At 42.9% G+C, this 22,131-nt stretch overlaps 1 protein-coding gene across 2 annotated transcripts; it reads right to left on the bottom strand.

Annotated features, from left to right (window-relative positions):
* Positions 1 to 392: 392 nt before the first annotated feature.
* Positions 393 to 21,821, bottom strand: LOC117427760 (potassium voltage-gated channel subfamily C member 1). Of its 2 annotated transcripts, XR_009309510.1 has the most exons (4): positions 20,163 to 21,821; positions 5,966 to 6,875; positions 1,820 to 4,282; positions 393 to 1,614 (listed from the first exon to the last, which is right to left on the bottom strand). XR_009309510.1 is itself a non-coding variant. In XM_034046028.3 (3 exons), the coding sequence occupies exons 1-3, from the start codon at positions 20,766 to 20,768 to the stop codon at positions 4,047 to 4,049; spliced, it is 1,752 nt and encodes a 583-aa protein (XP_033901919.2). In that variant the 5' UTR covers positions 20,769 to 21,821; the 3' UTR covers positions 393 to 4,046. The 2 variants fall into 2 exon arrangements, 1 of the variants encoding a protein (XP_033901919.2); XM_034046028.3 differs by having other exon boundaries at positions 393 to 4,282.
* Positions 21,822 to 22,131: the final 310 nt, after the last annotated feature.

Raw genomic sequence — 22,131 nt, forward strand, 5'->3', positions numbered from 1 at the left:
ATTTGAATCCTCACACTCTCTGTTAAGCTTTGCCAGGATTCATCAGGAAAGTGCAGGAAGCGCTGCCTTCACGCTGCACAAGGCCTGTACTGTTAACATCAGGGCACAAGCGGGCGGAATAAGATAAGAAAAAGGAAGTCAGATACAAGGGAAAAGGGCAAATTAAAATTAATAAAACAGAAGATTGAAAACGCACACACCCTGGATCTCTCCTTTAATTACATTTGAACAAATTAATATTACAAAACAAACGTGCCGTTAGAAAGCCATAAAACGCCATTTGAAGTGCATGACGGTCGCTGTTTGGATTAGTTGCAATTAGTTGCAATTCATCAAAACGTGCTTTTGCTGGGAACGACGCTGAATAATTAAGAACCACCCATCAGATGCAATGACAATGTAAATATCTTTATTGGTTTTCCAGCAGAAAGACATGCCGACAGAACACACGGTATTAACTGTATTGCCGTAGACACACGTGAGATGTGACAGAGTCAGTACAATTCATCCAGAGCAGAGGCTACACATTTCAATAGGAGGACCGCTTCTACTGTAGCATCGCTATAGAATGCCTTCTCTTTGAAGACATTTCACAGCATGCTTGCAAAAAAACACACCAGTAAAAACTACTATGTAGTAAATGGAGGAGAGTTAATTGCGACAGGTCAGATGTGCATTGAGTGCATGATGATTTTTGATGTTGCTATATATTATATAGGAGACCGTCTCTCTTCCTATGTTTAACAGGAATCATTTTGAGCGGCTGTCCATCTGGATATTCCTGCTACATTGTGTTACTGTGACACAAACGAGGTAAAAACCAGCTGTGCGTGATCTAGACTTGGCTTTTAGAAAGCGAAATATCTGAAAAGGAACTGAACATAGAAAGGGAGCTTCTGTCTCGAGTCGGTGTCAGAACACCGTTCTGTACAATTAAGACTGACAAGGATCTGAGAGTCGGAGCCAAGCTGATTTGGAAAAACTGTACGGCAAATGAATTGCAGCTGGGCGGTTTTTAAATTTTTTTTAAAATTATTATTATTTTTACTGTTATGTTTTCATTCAAGCAAAGTCCCACATCTAAATGAAACGATCTCTTTCCTGCCAGAGAACTTGATAGAGAGGATCCAGCATCTGAGTCTAGTTTCACACTCACAAAATACACTGTAATATTTAGACACGTATTCCCTTGTAGTCTAGGAAATGTCTATCACATGTGCTTGTTGGATGATAGGCTGTCTTTCACTGACATAACATCTTCACAACATATTTGAAAAATAAAAATCAAGGATCACCGACTGGTCCATATTACATCGATGAGACAGTAACAAACACCAGATGTATAGTACAGTACAGTCTGTGTAGCAGTTGGGTGTAGTTTTTCTTAAGCCTATTGCTGAGTTACTTACAGTCATGAGAGAAGTTAACATAGTTACTTTATAATACACATAGTTAGAGGTTAGCTAAATATTAATTACACAGAAGACGTATGCTATTTTTCTTGGGCTCGTGATACATATTATACAGCATCGATCATGCAACTCGTGTATTATGGGTGAAGAGTGTATATTTGTACAGTACGAGTCCCTCTCATGCAAGCAAGCCAGCGTCGACCTCTGTGTATATTTAGAAGTGAGGGTGTCTTTGCAGTTTATCTGCATTTATAGGGTCGACAGGACAGTCCTTCAGAGTGAGAATTTGAATTCCCTCGGTTTGGAGAAAGGACCCCCTTCACGCCCTGCCCCTCCCCTCCTGCACTTCATTTCTGTGCCTGTAGGGGGGAGCCCCCAGTACCGCTCCCTCTCATGCAAGCGTCGACCTCTGTGTATATTTAGAAGTGAGGGTGTCTTTGCAGTTTATCTGCATTTAAAAAACAGAATCGTTAAGAAAAATAAAAATATGTTATGTTACAGCCCTTGCTATTATACATATGAGAAGAATACAAATAAACATTGATATATGCTGTATGTATATATTTATAAATCGTACAAATCAATTCTTAGCTGATCCATGTTCTTTCTCTGTACACATATCACTTGGAAATCTGTATTTTAAACATGGATAGTGTCGCTCAGGTCTTAGGGGACTCTCTTTGTACTCTGTGCAATATCTTTTGGAATGTTTTTTGAAAAGCACACAAAAGAAGTGCCCGGTCTTTAACCCTTTTGATCGGGATGCATGTGCAGAGGAAGCAGGTTCAAACATGTTGTGGCTATGTCGAGGATACTTCCTGAATGTTTACAGGGTTCTGTAGTTGGTCCACGAATGAGGGTGGCTGCATCCACGACGAGCCCGCCCCCTTGGGTGAAATAACCAGGGCTTCACTTTACATGCTTTTTATATAACGTCTTCCTTTTTTATATAAAAGAAAGTCTGATTCAGCCTTCGTTCCCCTTCAATGCAACGCAGTCAAAACTAGAGAATAAAGTCGAATATATGCTGTTTTGTTAGGGCTGGGTTTCGCATTAGGAATAGGCTATCTTAATGAAAACGGATGTACCCGGTACTGCGTACTCTCATGCATGCTACACAGTGAAAGTACGCATGCGCTGTATATAAACGTATAGTAATCAGGACAGTTTTTTTCAATGACCCTACAGGCTACGAAACACTTATATTAGAAATGTTAATCCAGGCGATAACCATCTTCTGATTTAAATGACCACTTAGATCTACAAGTACAGACCATAAATCCCATAGCTGCTAATGCTATCATCGCACAGACTTTTCCGTATCCCATAGCTGCTAATGCTATCATCGCACAGGGTTTTCCGTATCCCATAGCTGCTAATGCTATCATCGCACAGACTTTTCCGTATCCCATAGCTGCTAATGCTATCATCACACAGGGTTTTCCGTATCCCATAGCTGCTAATGTCTCTCCCGTGGTGGACCTGCAGACTGGAGATACCAGCACTCTTATCAGCAGCTTGTTTGTCTTTCTATTATCTTGCTAATGAATTTTGTCCGAATCCTGTACCCAAGTAATAGCAGCTTCCAAGAATCGACCATATACAGCTCTGCTCTCATGTTGTAAAGCACAGATAAGACTGGCCTATTAAAGGTGTCTGGAGGAATGTTTGTTTAGCTACAAAAAAATAAAAATAATTGTATCCAAATACAGGACCTGACTGTGGAAGGGAGCTTTACTGAATTCTTAATGCATGCATATGAGAGTAGAACGAGACACACACACACACACGTGCACACGCACGCGCACACGCATGTAGTTCTATTGCTTTTATGTGTCAAAGCAATCCTCTAGGACTCATTTTATTCATGCTTACTTTGCAGCCAAAATTACTCTGCATTATTGTTAAGCACTGAGGATTTAGCACAGGTCAGTTTCTTCTATTATACGTTATTTTATTTATTTTTTGGTGCCAATTCATAAAGCCGATGTTTTTTCTACTGCAATAAAAATGTCTTCTAATGTCTAATATTGAAGAGGGACTGGGATGACATGTTTTAATTCCCTTTCTAAATGGAATTTGCACTCATTTTAAAAGGTGCCAGGGTTTTCATAAACAGCTTGGCACAGCTGATCACAAGTGAGAAGTTTCTTTCATTCGTAATACTGGTTTGGATTTCTACCAGTAACCCTTCACAGCGAAGGCCTTGACAACTTGTTATGAGATCGTTCGCCCAGAATCATGTCTAATAAATCGTTATGAAACACTGAACACATGTTTTGGGTTTTCTTTTACCATATATGTCTGTGCTTGGACTTCTGGGAATGTTATCTGCAAATGTAGCAACACTTCCAGATGTATTCATTTGCATTCTTTTAGCATGATGCGTTACACTGCCCCCTCCCATTATAAAGCATCAGTCAGGAGCCAAAGTTAAGAGATTACTTCTATACGAGTTCCTCCATATAAAGGTTATTGAGAGCCACAACCACAGCACAAGTGTTTAAAAATGGGGGGAGCACTGCACAGCATGTGTTAAAGCACTCCCTGATGTTGTGTAGTGAACATAGCTGGGCTCTAAACCACACATTACGGGGCTCCCCGCTAATGGGAAATGCCAGCAGACCTTGTGGCTCACAGGAAGTTTTCCTTTCCGTTCCTCTCCCGGTTTCCTGTATCTGTTCGGACGCTGGTGTCAGTGGCGCAGGAGAAATCTCCTGCTGTCAGCAGGAAACAGGTGGCTTCTTTCTTGCTCTTCCCCCTGGAGCCGGAGCGCGTTGGCCACTTGTCGTCAGGCGACAGGGGCTTGGTCAGCCCTCCAGACTCTTCGTCTGACAGCACCACGCTGGCGTCGCCATTCTGTTTTGAATCTGAGAAACAAAATACAAGGTGCAGTTTTGGTGGGGGTGGTGGTGTTGGTGGTACAGGACAGTGCGGTTCATTAGAAGGGCTTTACAGGGGATTAAGGGTCAGGCTTCCTCTTAATGGGCACTTTTTGGTAATAAATGTAACAAGGTTAGTTAGATATATTATTCAATTTCAAAAATGCCGTTTTAAAAAATGGCAAACCCATTTTGCTGATACAAACTGGAGTCCATATAAGTAATCCCCACATTCTACACATCTTCACTGATGTACAATCAGACCAGACATGACACAACCTTGGTCCACTAGGAATATGGCTGGCCAGCGGGTCTGATCTAAGTCCACCAAACAGCAACAACATCCAAAACTACTTTGATCACGCCTGTGCCATAACAGCAGTCATACTCTGAATGTGCGGAGGTGCGGTTTCTTTCCTGCCCTGTCAGTCTTACTGAAAGCAGGCACCTCTTTTGTGCCAGTTTTTCCGAGAGGTGCCAATGTTTATGATAGAGTCCTAGCCAGCTGGCACCAGCAGCAACATGTCTATGATCTGTAAATCTCACTGCATTCCTTACATTCGTATAACAAATCATTGTCTCCCACGGGCTGCATGCACAGCATGTGTGAATCCCCTATTTAACATGTTGTTTATATGCAATAAACGAAAGGGCCCCATTCAGACTGTTGTAAGGATTTTTTTTTGGTTTGGTTTTGTTTTTAATTCAAATCAAGCCTGCAGTTCGCAAAACCCTTTTTCAACAGCTTTAGGGAGGTTTTTAATAGTTAATCTCGTTTATGAGTTCATCTCAAAGCACTACCTTATCAAAACAAAACATTGCTTAAAAACCAAACAGCACTTCAAACTTTTGTGCAAAGAATCAGAAGTTTCTAAGCCTGGCACAAAAGAAGTGGCGCTTTTATTCACTTTATTAAACCCTTGCTTTGCAACGACTGAGGCTCCGTTTGTCTCTCCACCAGTTATCTGCATCATTTGAGGAAACTAAAGTAGAAAGGCTTTGAAGTGCTTTCTTATCCCCAAAGCCAGCGGGCAGTCATTGCCCTTCAGAAAACCGAGGGCACCGAACTGGAAAAACAACGAAATAACTTTAAGGTTTTAAAAATCCATTTCCCAGCCCTTTTTTTATTTTCAATACCATCTTCTGTGACATTTTCACATTTCCTTCATTTCAAAAAGTCTCAACACTACAAAGCAGCCCTGTGCTTTTGTATTTCAACTGAAATGTAATGTTCGGTTTTGTTCAGTGAAGTAGTGTATGTAAATATGCTAAAATGTCTCTTTACTGTATTAGTTCCATTACCTACTAAACACAAGCTACCAGGCTTTGAAAACCAGCGTGCTATGTATAGACTTTGTACAGTTATGGCCAAAAGTTTTGCATCCCTATAGAATTAACACATTTTGCTTCATAAAGTCAAATGAAACCTGCTGAATAATGTTACATTAACATATTGAATTACGTAATGCTTTGTAGTTTTCCATATACTTAATGAAAAAATGGACAAAAACTGAATGATGTGACATTTCGAAATCTAATATGAGATACTGTACTACTATTATGACTTCCGTTTTTAATTTGTAGACTTTTGTTTTTAATTATGTCTCAGACCAAAATTCTAGGTGATGCAAAACTTTTGGCCATCGCTGTCATGCGTGATTTCCTCCCTACCTGACCGGTTCCTCCCAATGGCTTCCTCAGTCGCCAGTGGGCAGGTGTCGCTCTGGGTGCTGTTCCGGGGGGAGCTGATCTCCGACTTCTCCAGCTGGATGTTGGCGTTGGGGTTGTGTTTCTTCTTCTTGGGCAGCTTCTGCTTGGCCATGGCCAGCGAGTAGTACATCCCAAAATTATTGACGATGACGGGCACGGGCATGGCGATGGTCAGCACTCCTGAGAGGGCACACAGAGCCCCGACCAGCATGCCAGACCAGGTCTGGGGGTACATGTCCCCATAGCCCAGGGTGGTCATGGTCACCACCGCCCACCAGAAACTGATGGGGATGTTCTTGAAGTGAGTGTGCTCACTGGCTGTGGGGTCGTTGGCGTTGGCACCCAATCTCTCGGCGTAATAGATCATGGTGGCGAATATCAGGACACCCAGAGCCAGGAAGATGATAAGGAGACAGAACTCGTTGATGCTGGCCCTCAAAGTGTGGCCAAGCACTCGCAGCCCCACAAAGTGCCGTGTCAGCTTGAAGATCCTGAGGATGCGTACGAACCGCACCACCCGCAGGAAGCCCAGCACGTCCTTGGCCGCTTTCGACGACAGTCCACTGAGTCCCAGCTCCAGGTAGAAAGGCAGGATGGCCACAAAGTCGATGAGGTTCAGCAGGTTCTTGATGAAGACCAGCTTGCCCGGGCAGCAGGCGATGCGGATGAAGAACTCGAAGGTGAACCAGACCACGCAGATGCCCTCCACCACGGTCAGCATGGGCTCCGTCTCCACTTCCAGGTATGTGAGCGTGTACGTGCTGTTCAGGTACTCCGTCCGGTTCACGATACGGTTGAAGGCCTCGTGTGTCTCCAGGCAGAACGTGGTGATGGAAACCACGATGAAGAACAAGGAGACGAAAGCAATGACCTGGAAGAGGCAGAGAGGGATAGAGGAGATCCTAGTAAGCATCTGCTTTTATGAATGGCCGCTCAGTTAATACTGATTGGTAGACAACTCTGCTCTTAATGATAACAGACTATGATCATGTGTGGCTGATCCATGATAAACGTAGCCAGATTTTAACCTGTACACAGGCCAAATCACACACTTCTCTAAACAACATGGGCAGATCCATTTCATGCATTGGCAATCCATAGTTATTGACCAGCAATTAGTTATTATGAACAGGTCAAAGAACAAGAAGGATCATGGGTAGCTATGAACAAATTTATTTTTTCTGAAAACACGGAGGACTTTCTTTCCTTCCTTTTCTAGCAGTCCCAACAATGTCAGTATGTGAAAAGCTACCAAGGGACAGTGACAGCAGCAGAGTAATCAAAACTAGCAGAACAGCAGACACTGTTTTTAAAAAGCAGAACATTTGAGTGGAGATCCTTCGGGAGGTAACGATGCACAAATCAAAGCCCTCGCGTTGACAGCAAGACAAATGTGTTTATTTTACAGACAGGGTGTGATTATAATATAAGTTCTGTGCTGTGTTTTTTTTTTTTCTTTTGATAGGGATGGCCAAATGTTGTAATTCGAGAAATGATCAAAAAGAGCAGTAATGGAGGTAAAGCTAAGAGGGAAGTGGCTGTCACCGTTTTAAATTATTCAGATGCACAGCTAGGTGATTAGGCACTAATTGACAGTGTGTTCTCTGTTCTTTTGTAATTAAAAGTTGGTTTATATTGCAATCTGTGCAGCATAAACGGATGAGTTATCAATACTTAATGTTAATGGAAAGGGAATACTACATGCTAGCTTGAAGAGCAAGCGCAGCTGTTTCTCTGTATCAGTATTCCCATCATGCACACCACAAATGACCAATGTGAGGAAACTCAGGGCTTAAGAACCACAATACCTAAAGAAGTGAACAGCTATCAGGAGAACTACATGCATACTTGCATCCAAGTAGGAGAGCATCTGCTAACCTGCCTACTATTATCCCCATGCTCCAGTAAGCATCGCTATTCCACCCTCCCCCTCATGCCATTTGCACTGATCCAATAGTATATCTGTCTTCTATTCTGTATCTATTTGTATCGCTCCTTTGGTTGTCTCTGTGATGATGGCTGGTCCGCATCATCTCACTGACAGAGCTCAGAACCCCCTGTAACCACGGCGATCAGCTGCACCAATGTAACAGGACAAACCCTGCCTGTTGCTTTACCGCTGAAGAACGAGACATATTGATATTCTACTGACCTTATATTTCGAGAAAGAGAGCAGGGCTCATGTGGCACTACTAGAGACACGCTGCCAGTAACTTGACACGGCTTTGTGTTAATGTGCTCTGTTCCTTAAGCTTCGCAGACAGAGCCCAGTATTGTCATTATTTCTGTCGCTCTTTGCTGGAGGGAGCAGAGGGAACCCACAGTGAAGCAATAAGGGAATGCGTCTTTCATTCCAAATGAATTCATCACTGTTTGTTAGTGCCGTCTGAAATTAAAACCGGATGATTATATACTTAGAGGCTCAGCACCAATCATCCAGCATGGTTTCTCTTATACCAGGGATATGGAATTTCAGATCCTGTGGCTAAAATCACTCCCCTACATTTAAAGAGTAATTGTAGGATTCTAATTCAGGTTTGTTTTTTTACCAGTGACCCTGTTGCTAAGTGCTTTAGAATTGCTGTAGAAAGCGTTGCATGTCTGTATAAACCACCACTGTCCCAATCAAAGAAGACAATAGTTATGCAAATCTTTCTATAGCTGGGCTATTTTAAATACTCTTGTTTTAGCACTGGAGCTGGTGTTTAGACTCTAAGCTGCCCCTCTGGCTGAATCCACACTGGAGATCAGGCTTGTCTTTTGGGCAGTGAGAGGAGAGAGGGGCCCTGTGGAGAGGCAGGTCAAATGAGTTTGACGATCTCCAACATGCTAACCTTTAGGTCAGGGCGGGATTCCTGGTGCGCAACAGGAGCCCTAGCAACGCCGCATCGCCACCCTCCACTGGACCAGAACACAAGTGACCCACATTTCAAGGGTCAGACCCGCAAATGGACATTAAAACCCGGGGACCCGCGACAGTCATTGTACAACCAGCAAAATAAATCTCATAGGTAAGATCCGATTTAAGGTGAATCTTGGCTGGTTCCCGGCCTCATTGCACAGCACATGACTAGAGTCTGAATAAGCAGAACAATGGAGACTGTTTGGATGATTGTAAAAAAAAACCTGAAGTTTCTCATTATCAACAGTGTTGTTGTTATCCTTTTTTTATTGATTCAAAATGTAATTTTAATAATTTAGGTCAGATTAATGATTGTCCAACATGTTCTCGAGCAAGGGGAATATAGATATAGTATTGATTGGGTATAATATTGATTGTGTTAAATATTGACTGGTCTTAAAGTCTTTAAGCAAAGAGGAATCAATTCAGATCATTTGGATGTGTGGTGCTGATGCTCAAGGGAGTGTGTCTGATTTAACACAGCTTAGTCAGCATAGTCGCCAACGATGCTTGACTAATGGGGCTAAATTATTGAATATAACAGAGTACAGCCTTTCGGTTTGAGTCAAGAGGTTATGATTTAAGGGTTGAGTTTAGCTTCATTATTTGCTTCTAGGATATTCTTAAAGAAAGCTTGACATCTTGTTGCCTTCAATTTCCCCTGAATCTAAACACAGCCGTCCGAGACTGATTGCTGGAACGAGAGCTAATTCAAGTCAGAAAGCAGACATTCCCCAGGCTGCTGAAATGAGAAAGGCTGCTCAGGGCTGCACACAGACTGATCTGCTACATGACTGGAATGAATCTCTCTGTGGATATTCATCTTCATCTCTGTCATCATCATTACCATCTGCATCATCCTCCAGCCAGCTAGTACGGAACATGGCCAACCAACACACAATAGGTTCTGAGCCACAAGAAGTACAGCAGGTCTGTTTTGCCACGCAGCTCGGAAATTGTTTTAGTGATTTGTGCCAATGTTTTGTTTTTTTTTTAGTTGGAGCAGTGTGGAGCAGTGGCATGTTCTGAAGGTAGCTAAGCTGGCAAATAGGAGAAATCGATCTACTCTGAATCCATTATCCCATATGGAATAACAATATGACATTGATAATTGTATAGTCCTTTGTTTTATACAGTGAAACCTACATGAATCAAAAGTTGTAAAATCAATTTGTCTGGATATTAATTATGACTGTCAAATTGTTAATATGACATTCCCAAATCACGAAATGATCCGAAAAAACTTCAATAGTGCCCGACTTTCCAAAACCAACGGAGCATTCAAACCCTCCTGCAAAACCGGCTTAAAAAGGGAACGCTCAGCGATGCAACTGTACAGGAGGGCAGTCCTGCGCCAGGCTTGCATGCAGTACTGCATTGGCATCCTGGCGAGCTAGGAGGCAATTTGGTATCAGACCCTGAGGAGAAACACTTGAAACTGCTTGAGATCTCACTCCAGTCTGCAGCCCCTGACCACTTCACACCCATCAATAAACGTCCATCACTTGAAAGATTCAGGAGCAGTGTGTGTGTGTGTGTGTGTGTGTGTGTGTGTGTGTGTGTGTGTGTGTGTGTGTGTGTGTGTGTGTGTGTGTGTCAGTATCGGCTTGTGTCATCCTGCTAATACCGGGTATTCATTTGCAATGCTACAACTACAGCTATTAGGGAAAGCTCCCCAAATGGAGTTTTAAAAAGGCAATCTATGGAGTCTTTTTCCAAGAGAAAATACACATTGATATTCTGACAGGCTGCTTTATCAGTATGGATGAATTTTCCACTAACGGTAGGCAAATGAAGCTGTACCCAATCGGAGCATTGCTGTGTGAGTGTGTATATCTGAATGTGTGAGTGTGTGTCTCTATTTAACTCTTTTTTTTTTCGTTTATCTATGTCTGTTTGTGTGTCTCTTTGCTGATTTGTGTCTTCTGGGTTTCAGACCACTGCATAGCCCCAGAGCTGTCACCAATCTGCAAGAGCATGCAAATGCATAGTGACAAAGTGCTCTGACTTTTCAAACTTAAAAACTCAGGAGACAGTACCTGAGGGATTTGAAAACAATTGTCACATACAAGATCTACAAATAATGGCTTTTAGCATAGTGGCAACACTATGGTACTCAAGATGGTATGGCTGCAGAGACCATGCACAGTGCTCCGGGGAAACCACGCAATAAACATTAATAACATTAGCAAAAAATATAAGCTTTGGGTTCATCTATCCTGGCTGCAGTATTTATTAGGACACCGGCTGGCAATATCTTCTCAGTGCATCTCCGATTACACATTAAAGGGAAGTGGTTTTATCCATACTGTTCTGCACAGTTATCAGCTGCAGGATATAAACCAAAAAACATGTCACATGTAAACGGCCGGAGATTCTTGATAATAAATGGACACTTTAACAAGCTTAGCGGGCTGTTATATTATCTGTCGTGAGCATAACAAATGCTAAAGGCCTTCAAAGCGCTTGTTCAGTCAGACTTGGAAGAGTTTACTCTAGGAGTGTTGAACTGGGACCCTGTTCAGCATCTCTCTCCCTGAGCGCGGTGGTTTGACAGGGGCATGTAGTTCCAATAGCAACCCCCACATTGCTTTCTTGTGTTATTTTTTTTTGATCTGCGGCGCTTGGTAATTTTAGGGACAAAATGGGGAAGGCCAGCCCTGGGCACTGCCTTTCTATCTCAGTTATCCAGACCAAAACAACCAAACCTCGCTGCCATTCGGTCCTGGGCCTCTCTCAAGCAGAGATGAGCAGCGCTGCCAAATTGCTTTGCTCTGTTTTATAAAGGGCTCTCTAGGATGATCCCTCTTGAAGGAGGATTGACTCTGTGTAAACCAGAGACAGCTGTAGTTACTGTCCACCGTGGGCTAAGGACTGTGTAGACTGTATATAAGCAACCAATTATAAAAACAATCAACTCATTCTTAATTCTTTATTATTTTATTATCAAAGCCAACAAGTCACTGTCAGAATTCTTTGCCTGTAAACTTATGCAGCAGGTAATGTTATATATAACACACTGTGGTGCAGTGACAACTCTGCAGTATGATACCAAGGGGTATTAACTTTGAATGAAATAACCACAGAGTGGAATTACGTAGGGTAATTGTAGCACTTGAATGAGAACAGCTACCTTCTGGAAAAACGTTTGTGTTGTATTGTGGGCAGTGTTGCGTTGGTGAAAAACCCCGGAGCGGATTTCACAGCCACACCCTCTGAGCTTCCCTCGGTTTAATGCTATTGAACAGAGAGCGCTGGGTCTTCACAGCAGAGTGCACTCCACTCTAATGCAAGCTCCTGACCTTGCACTGCACAGCCGCTCCTCTCTTAAAGGCAAGACGGCTGCTGTGGGCACAACATACTGGCCTAGGAGCTGCCATTAATAATTCATTGCATCCAAACAGTAGACAACACGTCTGCCGAGCGCACCTCCTGCTGAAAGATGTTTTCCTCAAAGGAAATTGTACAGCAGCTGGGTTTAATGAAAGTGTGCACCTGTCATCTGGCTAATTATACAGGCAGAAGCAGGTTCTGGAAAATATTACACAGTGCAAAATATAAGCAATTGTATAACAGTATGGGGGTCTGTATTTCTGCTCTGCACACACACACGCAGACACACACACACACACGCAGACACACACACACACACGCAGACACACACACACACAGACACACACACACACACGCAGACACACACACACGCAGACACACACACACACAGACACACACACGCAGACACACACACACACACGCAGACACACACACACACGCAGACACACACACACACGCAGACACACAGACACACACAGACACACACACACACAGACACACACACACACGCAGACACACACACACACACGCAGACACACACACACACAGGCAGACACATCTTTCTTAACTGCCCTGGGATCTCAGATAGAGAGGAGTGTTTGCTGTCCTAATTTGGATTTGCCTAAGGTATTCACTGTGGACATGAATTCTGCTGCTGACACACAAGCAATCTTGAGGGGTATCAGTTGAAATGTTTAGACACACACACACACACACGGACGGCACAAGGCTTGCATGGCTCATTCATTACAGACTTGCTGGTTCACAGTGCGGGTTTTGTCAGAACAAAAAGGAGAGCCATCCATCAAAACAAACAACTAATTCTTCATTATGTTTTTACAACCGAACCGACAAGCTGTTGCTAAGGTCACTTTACAGCACATTACGGTGCAGAGACAACTCTCCAACACGACGGCAAAGGGTATTAACACTGAATTAAATACACACACAGTGGATTGATGCTGCATGTTTTAACTGCAGCACAGCAGCAGATCACAGAACTCCTAATAATAATGCAGTCCTGGGGATATTATGAGAACTGTGTGATTAAAGTGCTCTTAATTTGCATTTATAATTTCATTATCATCCTCAAGTTTATAAAACAATTACAACTTGAGTAACAACTGCCTTTGTACTAATAGGGAATAACAGAAATAACACAGCAGAAAATGCAAATCTACATACAACTTAAGACATGCAACCCCAAACACTATATAACAATTTTTGAATTCCTATCGTTGTTTCATTATATCACCCTGCCTCTGGAGATCCTAACCTAGCCCAGTCTTATTCACAGTTATTACTGTGTAACAGAGAGAGTTCCAGGTCAATAGATTTCGTACAGAGTAAAGCCTGCTCTATCACAATTACTGTCTAATTCTGATGTTCAGGTGATTTGATTCCTGACACTCCATTCCCTACAGCTACTTCTCATATGAAAAAAAAAATGCAGTCAGATTGCTTTGAATCTTCAGGTCTCTTTATAGCCTACTGCTTTGATTTGATGGAGTTGTTTTTTTTTTTTTTTTTTGTTTGCTCAGTAACATCAGCATTAGCATTAGAAAGCCTGCAAGCCCAGATCCTGCTATCTGATAAATTGTTGACACTGAAAGCAGCTCAGTTGCTATAGTGTGATCAGCCCCTTAGAATACAAAACAGGCAGATGGTTCTCTAAAAACAGGACGTGCGCGAGGCCTGACCTTTACCGTGGTGCTCCTCCAAGGTTCTTCTGAAATCAGGAGAGAATTTTCATTTAGAATTCTCTTCTTAGTGTTCCATTCAACTGATGGAAACAGCAGCAGACCTAATTACTGTTCACATCATTAATGTAATCACACGTGTACATTGAAGCATTTTTTTTTTTGTGGAATTAAATTTGCGAGAACCAATAAAAACGTACCTTTAAAAAAAAATAGTCTCCTTTTTAAAAAATGAGTTCTTATTGCATTTAAAGAGAATGCAGGACACGGGTGCTTAACGTATTTTAAAATACTTGTTTATTTCAGAAGGTGGTAACCTTACAAGCCCACAGTTAAACAGAAACACAGGATCTGTATGCATTTCCTGTTTTGATCACAGAGCTGTACAGCCCTTCCATTGATATTTATGCTGCGGAAAAGATCGCGCTGTGTGGTTCTCTCAGAGTGAAGAGAAGGGCGAGGAGGGTTACACTGGCCAAGAGAAAGCTGAAGCAAAGACACCGTCCTTCTGCTGTAGCTGAACTGCAGCCTAAACTATGGAAGGATGCAGTAAACATAAATATCAGCGGGACAGGGTTTTAGGACACAGTTCAAGCTGCGATTATCCCATTTAGGCACAACGCATTGGTTCATGTTGTTTCATACAGATCCACTGTGGTAGTTCATGGTGGTCTGCCAGTCTTTCAAGAGTTTACGCAGTACAGTAGGCCTATTCGCCATGGTCAGCCAATCAATGCTACGTTAAAAGTCTGAATCTGGTCAATCTTAAGTATTACCAGTAACTGTCAGCATTTACCAAGTAAGCTGGAAAATGTCTGGAATTATGAAGAAATATATATATGGCTTTTCTGACATTTACAGAAGGTAAAGGCACTTGGTTATTCTTGAGATTTACCAGTAAATATCCAAAAGCGTGATCTTGTTAATTTTGGGCATTTACCATTTTGCTTGGTAAATGTTGACATTTTCCAGTAAATCTTAAGCTTTGCCAATGTTCGGAGGTTTACCGTAACACGTACAGTAATGTGAGTTAACGTGTCGGCCTGTGAATGACGTCTTCTCATTGTGCTTTGCTGTCATGTATTGTGTCACACGGTAAAAAGGTTCCCTCTTTGACTTGCTTTTGTTTTTAATGTACGTTTAACCATGTCACCCTTACAGTTTGTAAGGACTCCATGCAAAACTAGACCAAATAACTAAGCCCACTTAATGGCGCACCACCAGCCTGTTGGTGTGGGCGGTTGGGTGCTTAAAGTCTAAAGGCTCAACTACCCTGGACCTGTGGTGCCTTTATCTAACGGTGCCACACACTGCAAAACAAACAGACTCACAAAGTGGATGTTCTTCCCATCCCTAGCTTCTGGGAGTTGGGGGGAGGGAGTTGTTTTCCAGTGCGTTGCTGATTCGATTGGCTCTGCATTGGGGTAGATTCTTTTCGCTTGCTGTCAGAAAGCCTCTATAAAAGCAGAGCTCTGAATAGCTCTGGGACACGGGCTAACCCACCGCTCGTACTGAGCCTGAACTCGCCTCCCACTGGGCTCCCTACAGAGGAGGCACGGCTGCTTCCGAAGGTGGCTGCTGCTTGCTTGATAAATATCAGACGAAGCTCGGGAGGAATGCCTGGGTGTGATGTGTGCACACGAGTGTGTGTGCTTCTCTGGGCTTCAAAACAAAGCATATTCACAGCAGCGTGTTGGAGTCAGTGGAGTGTGCCAGCCCTTTGCACCTGCTCCCATACTGCTGATCCCTCGCAGTGCCATGGTGCCCTATTGGAACCAGTTGTACCATCAGGACCACTGTGGAATATTTGCTTCACTGACGTTGCTGGTAATTCTGCTATTTCTATGCTCCAGTAATGTTTGCAAAGCTAGTATTTATATATAGCTTTGATGTGCCAAAAAAAATACTTAGGGTCTGATTTTCTACTGTGGGCGAAATACCAATGTAATTTACTATGGTGAGGGCAATTTGCCAGTGATTTTCCTATAGACTATAGGTGGTAACAGAGTAAGAGTTTGAAAGAATTCCCTGATAAAGTGGATGAGATTTTGCAGGCAGCTGCAGTAGCCCAAGCCCTCCCACCCTCAAAAGAACAAGACCAGGGACCAGCTGATGCCAGCTGCCCGCAGTGCCACGTCTGTCAGCCATGCCCACCGGTGACAGACGACCTCCGACTGCCTGCCTGTCCGCTCACCTCCGCTGCACTGAAACACTCTCCGTCAATTACCGATTCATTCCAGTGGGAAGCCAGTCGTCTTCCATTTGCTCTGAAATTTCAATCCCAGAACATCAAGGTAAGGGTAAGCAACAGTAGGGTAAGCAACAGTAAACCACCCATGCATACCTCGCTTAATTGTTGATTTTTGTGGAGATATTTGTATAAAAACTCATTTATATTCTTTAAGACATGACCACTGATGTTGTGCAGCAATCTCGTCTTACGTTTTTTTGTTTTGCTAAAAAACATTTTGATTCAAACAAATCAAAGGAAAAACACAAACAGTTAAGCGAGGTATGCATGGTTGGTTTACAATGGCTAAGAACTATTTTATGACTCTGTCCAGACATTATATACAGCATCCCAAGCCTGCAGGCATTCTGGTCGTTCACCTTTAGGAATCTCCCCATGCTTTTTCATGCTGTTCTCTGGCAGGTTCACCCCCGGGTTGCTGCAGCTTGCAGCACGCACAATCATCACACCTCTCGTGATAGCAGAGAAGGGAGGCTGGGTACAGCGATGCAGAACTGACAGAATCAGCGTGAAGGTCGGTTTGTTTGCTCGGAAAGAAAACCCTCAATGAAAAAGGTCACTGATTACGAGAGCCGGCTGTAGCCCAGGGATGAATAGGACTGTTATACTGCAGATCTTATACACTGCACAACAGAGAATATTAACACTAGACACATAGGTTTGCATACACAAGTTTAGATCATGTGTTTAGATGTGATTAAGATTTACAGACATGCAATTTTGACTTGCGCACATTTAGCTAATAGGCTTGTTAGCAAGACATGGCTAAACGTGAAAGAGTCACAAATACAAGCATGCATGCAGGACACTAGGGCACAGATGCAAGTGAAGATAAACCTGCTTTGAGACAAAATAGAGCCACATGCCTAGGAGATAAATGCGCTGTGTGAATACAGGCGATACATTTAGTTTTTATATTAAAGCCACGGCAGCATCTTTTGTTTCAGCATTATTTAATATTACGAAATATCCAACTGTAAGCATCGGGAACAAACCATTACAGCCATTTCACAAAACTGCAACCAACGTTGCTCGATTGACTTTAATCACAATTGCGCTGCGATGATAGAAACAAATTAAGAATCCTTTAGATGTTTCTCAGCGTGCTCGTTATCTCTGTGAAGCTATTCAGAATTTTATTTTTTCCTAGTAACTGGTTGATGGATTTTGGTCAAGTCGACTCTGAAAGGATCCCAATGATTCAGATTCAACAACATGGCTGGGTAACCACACCACTCCCTGTGTCGGTGTCTCCCGCCCTCTGCCAAAATCCATCTTTAAATATTTTCCAACGGTGTCCTGGTTTCTGTGCTGTGCTTCGAGTATTGGCTAGTGTTAACTTCAACTCCTTTTAGGATCTGAAAAGCTCTCCCAATTCTTCTTTGTTCTCGGCTAAATAGATTCAGTTTCCTTAACCTATCTTTCTTTAAACCCAGGGACTCTCCAGGAACATGGTATTAAAGAACAGAGTATTCTACCTGCAGTCCTGCCAGTGCACTGCAGAACCTATACAGCATCTGTATGGGATTAATATACTACCTATATACATATACATAATCAAAGCACTGTCCTTTATGGGCAATGGAAAGAAATGTAGATTTCTGTATTAGACCTAAGCCCAGTTCAGGTTAATCAGGCTCACTGTAAAACCTTTAACTGCTCTACAATGTGACTCACATCCCCATCTCTTCAGTACTCATCCAGATGTTTGTTTTCTTCTATTAATTGAATGATATGAGATTGAATTGTTAATGTCAGCTGTTCTCAAAGCGCTGCCATGCCTCGTTTTAAATAACGGTGTTGTATTTTAAGACATAGACATGGTTTGAGTGGAGACCAATTCAATCCCATCTCCATTCACTGTCTCCTCTGCCCTTTAATCCCCTTCATTGTTAACTTTCTCAGTGAGTCATTGATACCCCTGTACACGCTCGCATACACACAGACACACACTCACACAGATACACCGTCTCTCCCTCACTGTGTAGTGCATACACACAGACACACACTCACGCAGATACACTGTCTCTCCCTCACTGTGTAGTGCAGACACACAGACACACACTCACGCAGATACACTGTCTCTCCCTCACTGTGTAGTGCATACACACAGACACACACACACACACAGATACACTGTCTCTCCCTCACTGTGTAGTGCATACACACAGACACACACACACACAGATACACTGTCTCTCCCTCACTGTGTAGTGCATACACACAGACACACACACACACAGATACACTGTCTCTCCCTCACTGTGTAGTGCAGACACACAGACACACACTCACGCAGATACACTGTCTCTCCCTCACTGTGTAGTGTATACACACAGACACACACACACACACAGATACACTGTCTCTCCCTCACTGTGTAGTGCATACACACAGACACACACACACACAGATACACTGTCTCTCCCTCACTGTGTAGTGCATACACACAGACACACACTCACACAGATACACTGTCTCTCCCTCACTGTGTAGTCAGTGCTCCAATGGGCAGCTAAAAGCCCCTGCTTGCAGCAACAATAACAGAGAGCCTAGTTTTCCAAACCGAGTTTAAGAAACGGCAATGCTTCCCAATCGTCCCATCTACAGCAAATCCTCCAAAGGCGTGTGAGATTGCTAGCAGTTGAAGGGCCAACTCCTCACCTGGATTTATCCCTTCTGAAAGGATCTGTCGTTTGCATTAATGGAATGATTCCCCAGTGACTGAATGGCTTGTGCAATGACACTGAAGACACCTAATCTGCACATCTTTAACATATTACCACATGTATACTGAGCTGTGCCTGTACTGAGGCATTATGGAAATAATGCCATTTCACTAGCACTTGCATTCTCATTATAAGACAGATACAGAGAGAGAGAGAGTGTAGGGTGAAATACAAACAGTTTGAACCTGAAATAGAGCTGCTGTGTTATTTAATGTGCCCGAGACTAAAACAGGTGGGCAAACATTCATACTCAGAAATCAATTGAGCTGCTATAAGATCCTGTTTCTGATCAACTGCTAAATTATCATCACAATACAAGGTAATCCCTATTAAATTATTATAGGTAAATAAAATAAAAAGCACTCCATAGCTGCTCTATTCTTTGAAACGGTGCTTTGTGCTGTAAGTAAACAGATGGCAATGGGACCTCATACCTGCATCACAAAACAACAACCACATGTGAAAGATCTCAGCAAACACCGTACGGGTGTGTCTCTTTAATTAACGCCTATTTTTTGAAAGGAGAAAAAAAAACCTGTTTATATTGTAAAATAAATAAATAAATAAATAAATAAATAAATAAATAAATAAATAGAACCAAACAATTCAGTAATATAATGTAAAGTTGCTAAAGCACGCTGCGCACGCGCACTGCCCTAACATTGAATTTTTTTTTTTCTCTTTCCAAAAAATAGGAGCGAATAAAAGTCTGGATTTTAAAAAATACTTTCGGTGTACTGGTGTTACCTAAAAGGTCAGTTTAAATGCGATTTTATCCCCCGCACCTATCCACAATCGGCTGTATTTTGTCATGTTTAAGTATCTAAGTCAATAGCTTAAAAAAAAGTTTGAAAAAAGTCCGTGCACAGTAATCAGTGTAGACATACAGTTGGGCGCCTTCACCATAATATACAGACCCATACCGCGATTGCAGATTTGAACCTAATGAGAGCTACAGAGGGGGTCCAGCCAAATAGATAACAACATTAAATAGTATTTACAAATAATGTTTTCAAAAAGCATCAGCATGCCAGGAAATTCATGAGAATTCAATGTAACGACCGGCCCGCTGATGTTTCATCTGCTGAAAAGCGAATGAGAGTAAAGCTAAGCCTATGCGCGTCCAATTTCAATAAACACCTGTAGATTCGCCTCACCTGCTTGTTCATAACAAACTGTCTGGGGTAGCGGTACAGGACAGAGAAAGTTGTTTTACTCGTGTTTAATCAAATATTCAGCTTACCCTGGCTGCCATAGACGAGTAAGGGTCTTCGAAAAGGGCCCATATTTTAGGCTGCAAGACCTCCCAACAGCCTCGTGATCGATCTGGGCAGCCATCAATAGCCAGGCGCCATGGCACGTCCTTGCTATCATCCCCATCGTCCAGGTCTGTTGGCTCGAAGTTATCCAACGCTTCTTCAGCGTCCCTGTGCTGGCGGTACGTCATCCAGCAGCAGGGCTCCACGTCGGTCTCGTCTATCCCCCAAAAGGCCAGTTCTTCCTCGAACAGCGGTCCACAGACGTCGGCCGGGCAGTGGAGTTTGCCAGTCCGGTAGTAGTTTAAAACATAGGCAAAGATCCCTGGGTGCCGGTCGAAGAATAACTCTTTGTCGCTAGTGTCGAAATCCAAGTTGCCCTGGGGGTCCGGGTCGGCCAGCTTTGCCAGCCTGGTGCCTGGCAGCGTCCGAAGCGTGCTCTTGTAGGTTTCGTGCCGGGTACCGCCGACGTTGATGATAATCTTTTCTGAATCTTCTCCCCGTCCCATTTCTTCTTTCAGACATGTTTTGGATGGAGGCTTGTTGCCAGGCTTGCGCCCTCGGTAAGATGAGACACACACCGAGCTGATCATAGATTTCGATGGATCGGTCGCCCTGTCCCGGTGTTGTGCTCTTCAGTTTGCTCCCACCTGCTGTATGAAGTGTCCCTTCCTTTAACTCAAAGAGACGCTCGGGGGGTATTACATCAGGAGTCAGGGGGGCTACTGGCGACTGCAATAAATGTGACTAATCAAAACAAGTCCTGTTCGATATCAAAACAGAAAAGTCTTTCTATTGCAGTGATGAACAAGGAGTGAAATGATACTCACTGTACAGGAGAAATGTAATAAAATGAGTAGTAGTGATGAAATAATAAAAATACGATTTTAATAGCTTTAATATGATAAAAGATTTGGCAAAATGGCAGAATAGTTGATAATCACAAGGTCTTGCTGTTTACCTCGAATTTCTCAACTGCGCTGAAGAATCGATAGTTACCGTCAACACCTACAGCATGCAGATTTCCTTTCCTTAATTAATAATAAACCCCCTTTTTGCATCTGTAGTACAGTATTTATATGAGATTGTACACGCCTTGAGATTCAAACGTAACTCCAGATCTGTACTCTTCTGTACAGGAGATTTTCATCCTTGTTGCTTTCTAATTTCCAGTCGGTTCGTTATCTCCACCTTTCTCCGCTTGTGTTGTTGATATCCACCAATGTTGATCGAAGAGGCTATATTTGAATGCAAAACGGATATACTTTTAAAGCCAGTTATCATTGCAATAGCAATCCAATTGAAACTGCGTTATCTGGGTGACTTCGTTCTTGTGGCATTTCGTTGCCTCACCCCTGCATAGATCTCGCCAAAGCACAAAAAGGCGTAAAATTACTTTCAGAAAAAATGACCTGTTGCTTCTCCTCAAATCTGCCTTCCCGTATGTACCCAGGCGAGACGATCCAGACGGAGGCTTCGGAAGACAGCTGCTATGATCTCTTTTATTCTCGATTCTCTTTTCGGTGTTTTAAAGCAGCCCCAAATCTCTCGCTGACTTATTTTTTATTCAGTCACAGTTGAAACTCGACCCTCCCCTTGATATGTTCCGCCTGATTTCCAGTCTCTCTCTCTCTCTCTCTCTCTCTCTCTCTCTCTCTCTCTCTCTCTCTCTCTCTCTCTCTCTCTCTCTCTCTCTCTCTCTCTCTCTCTCTCTCTCTCTCTCTCTCTCTCTCTCTCTCTCTCTCTCCCTTGCTTCTCCTGGCAACAGCAACCTGATGAATGGGCGTGTTGCTTCTGCCCCCTCGGGAGAGGACAGCACCTCTGTCCAGTGGTGGTTGACTCCCTTCGGAAGATACTCTGGTTGAAAACTATATTCAGGCTTCTATAGGGAAAGATTATATGTATTATTTTGCCCTCGGGTTAACCATTCACATCTTAGTTTCCTTGAGGTTCAAT

The sequence above is a fragment of the Acipenser ruthenus genome, chromosome 30, assembly GCF_902713425.1.
Source record: "Acipenser ruthenus chromosome 30, fAciRut3.2 maternal haplotype, whole genome shotgun sequence".
Classification (NCBI taxonomy): domain Eukaryota; kingdom Metazoa; phylum Chordata; class Actinopteri; order Acipenseriformes; family Acipenseridae; genus Acipenser; species Acipenser ruthenus.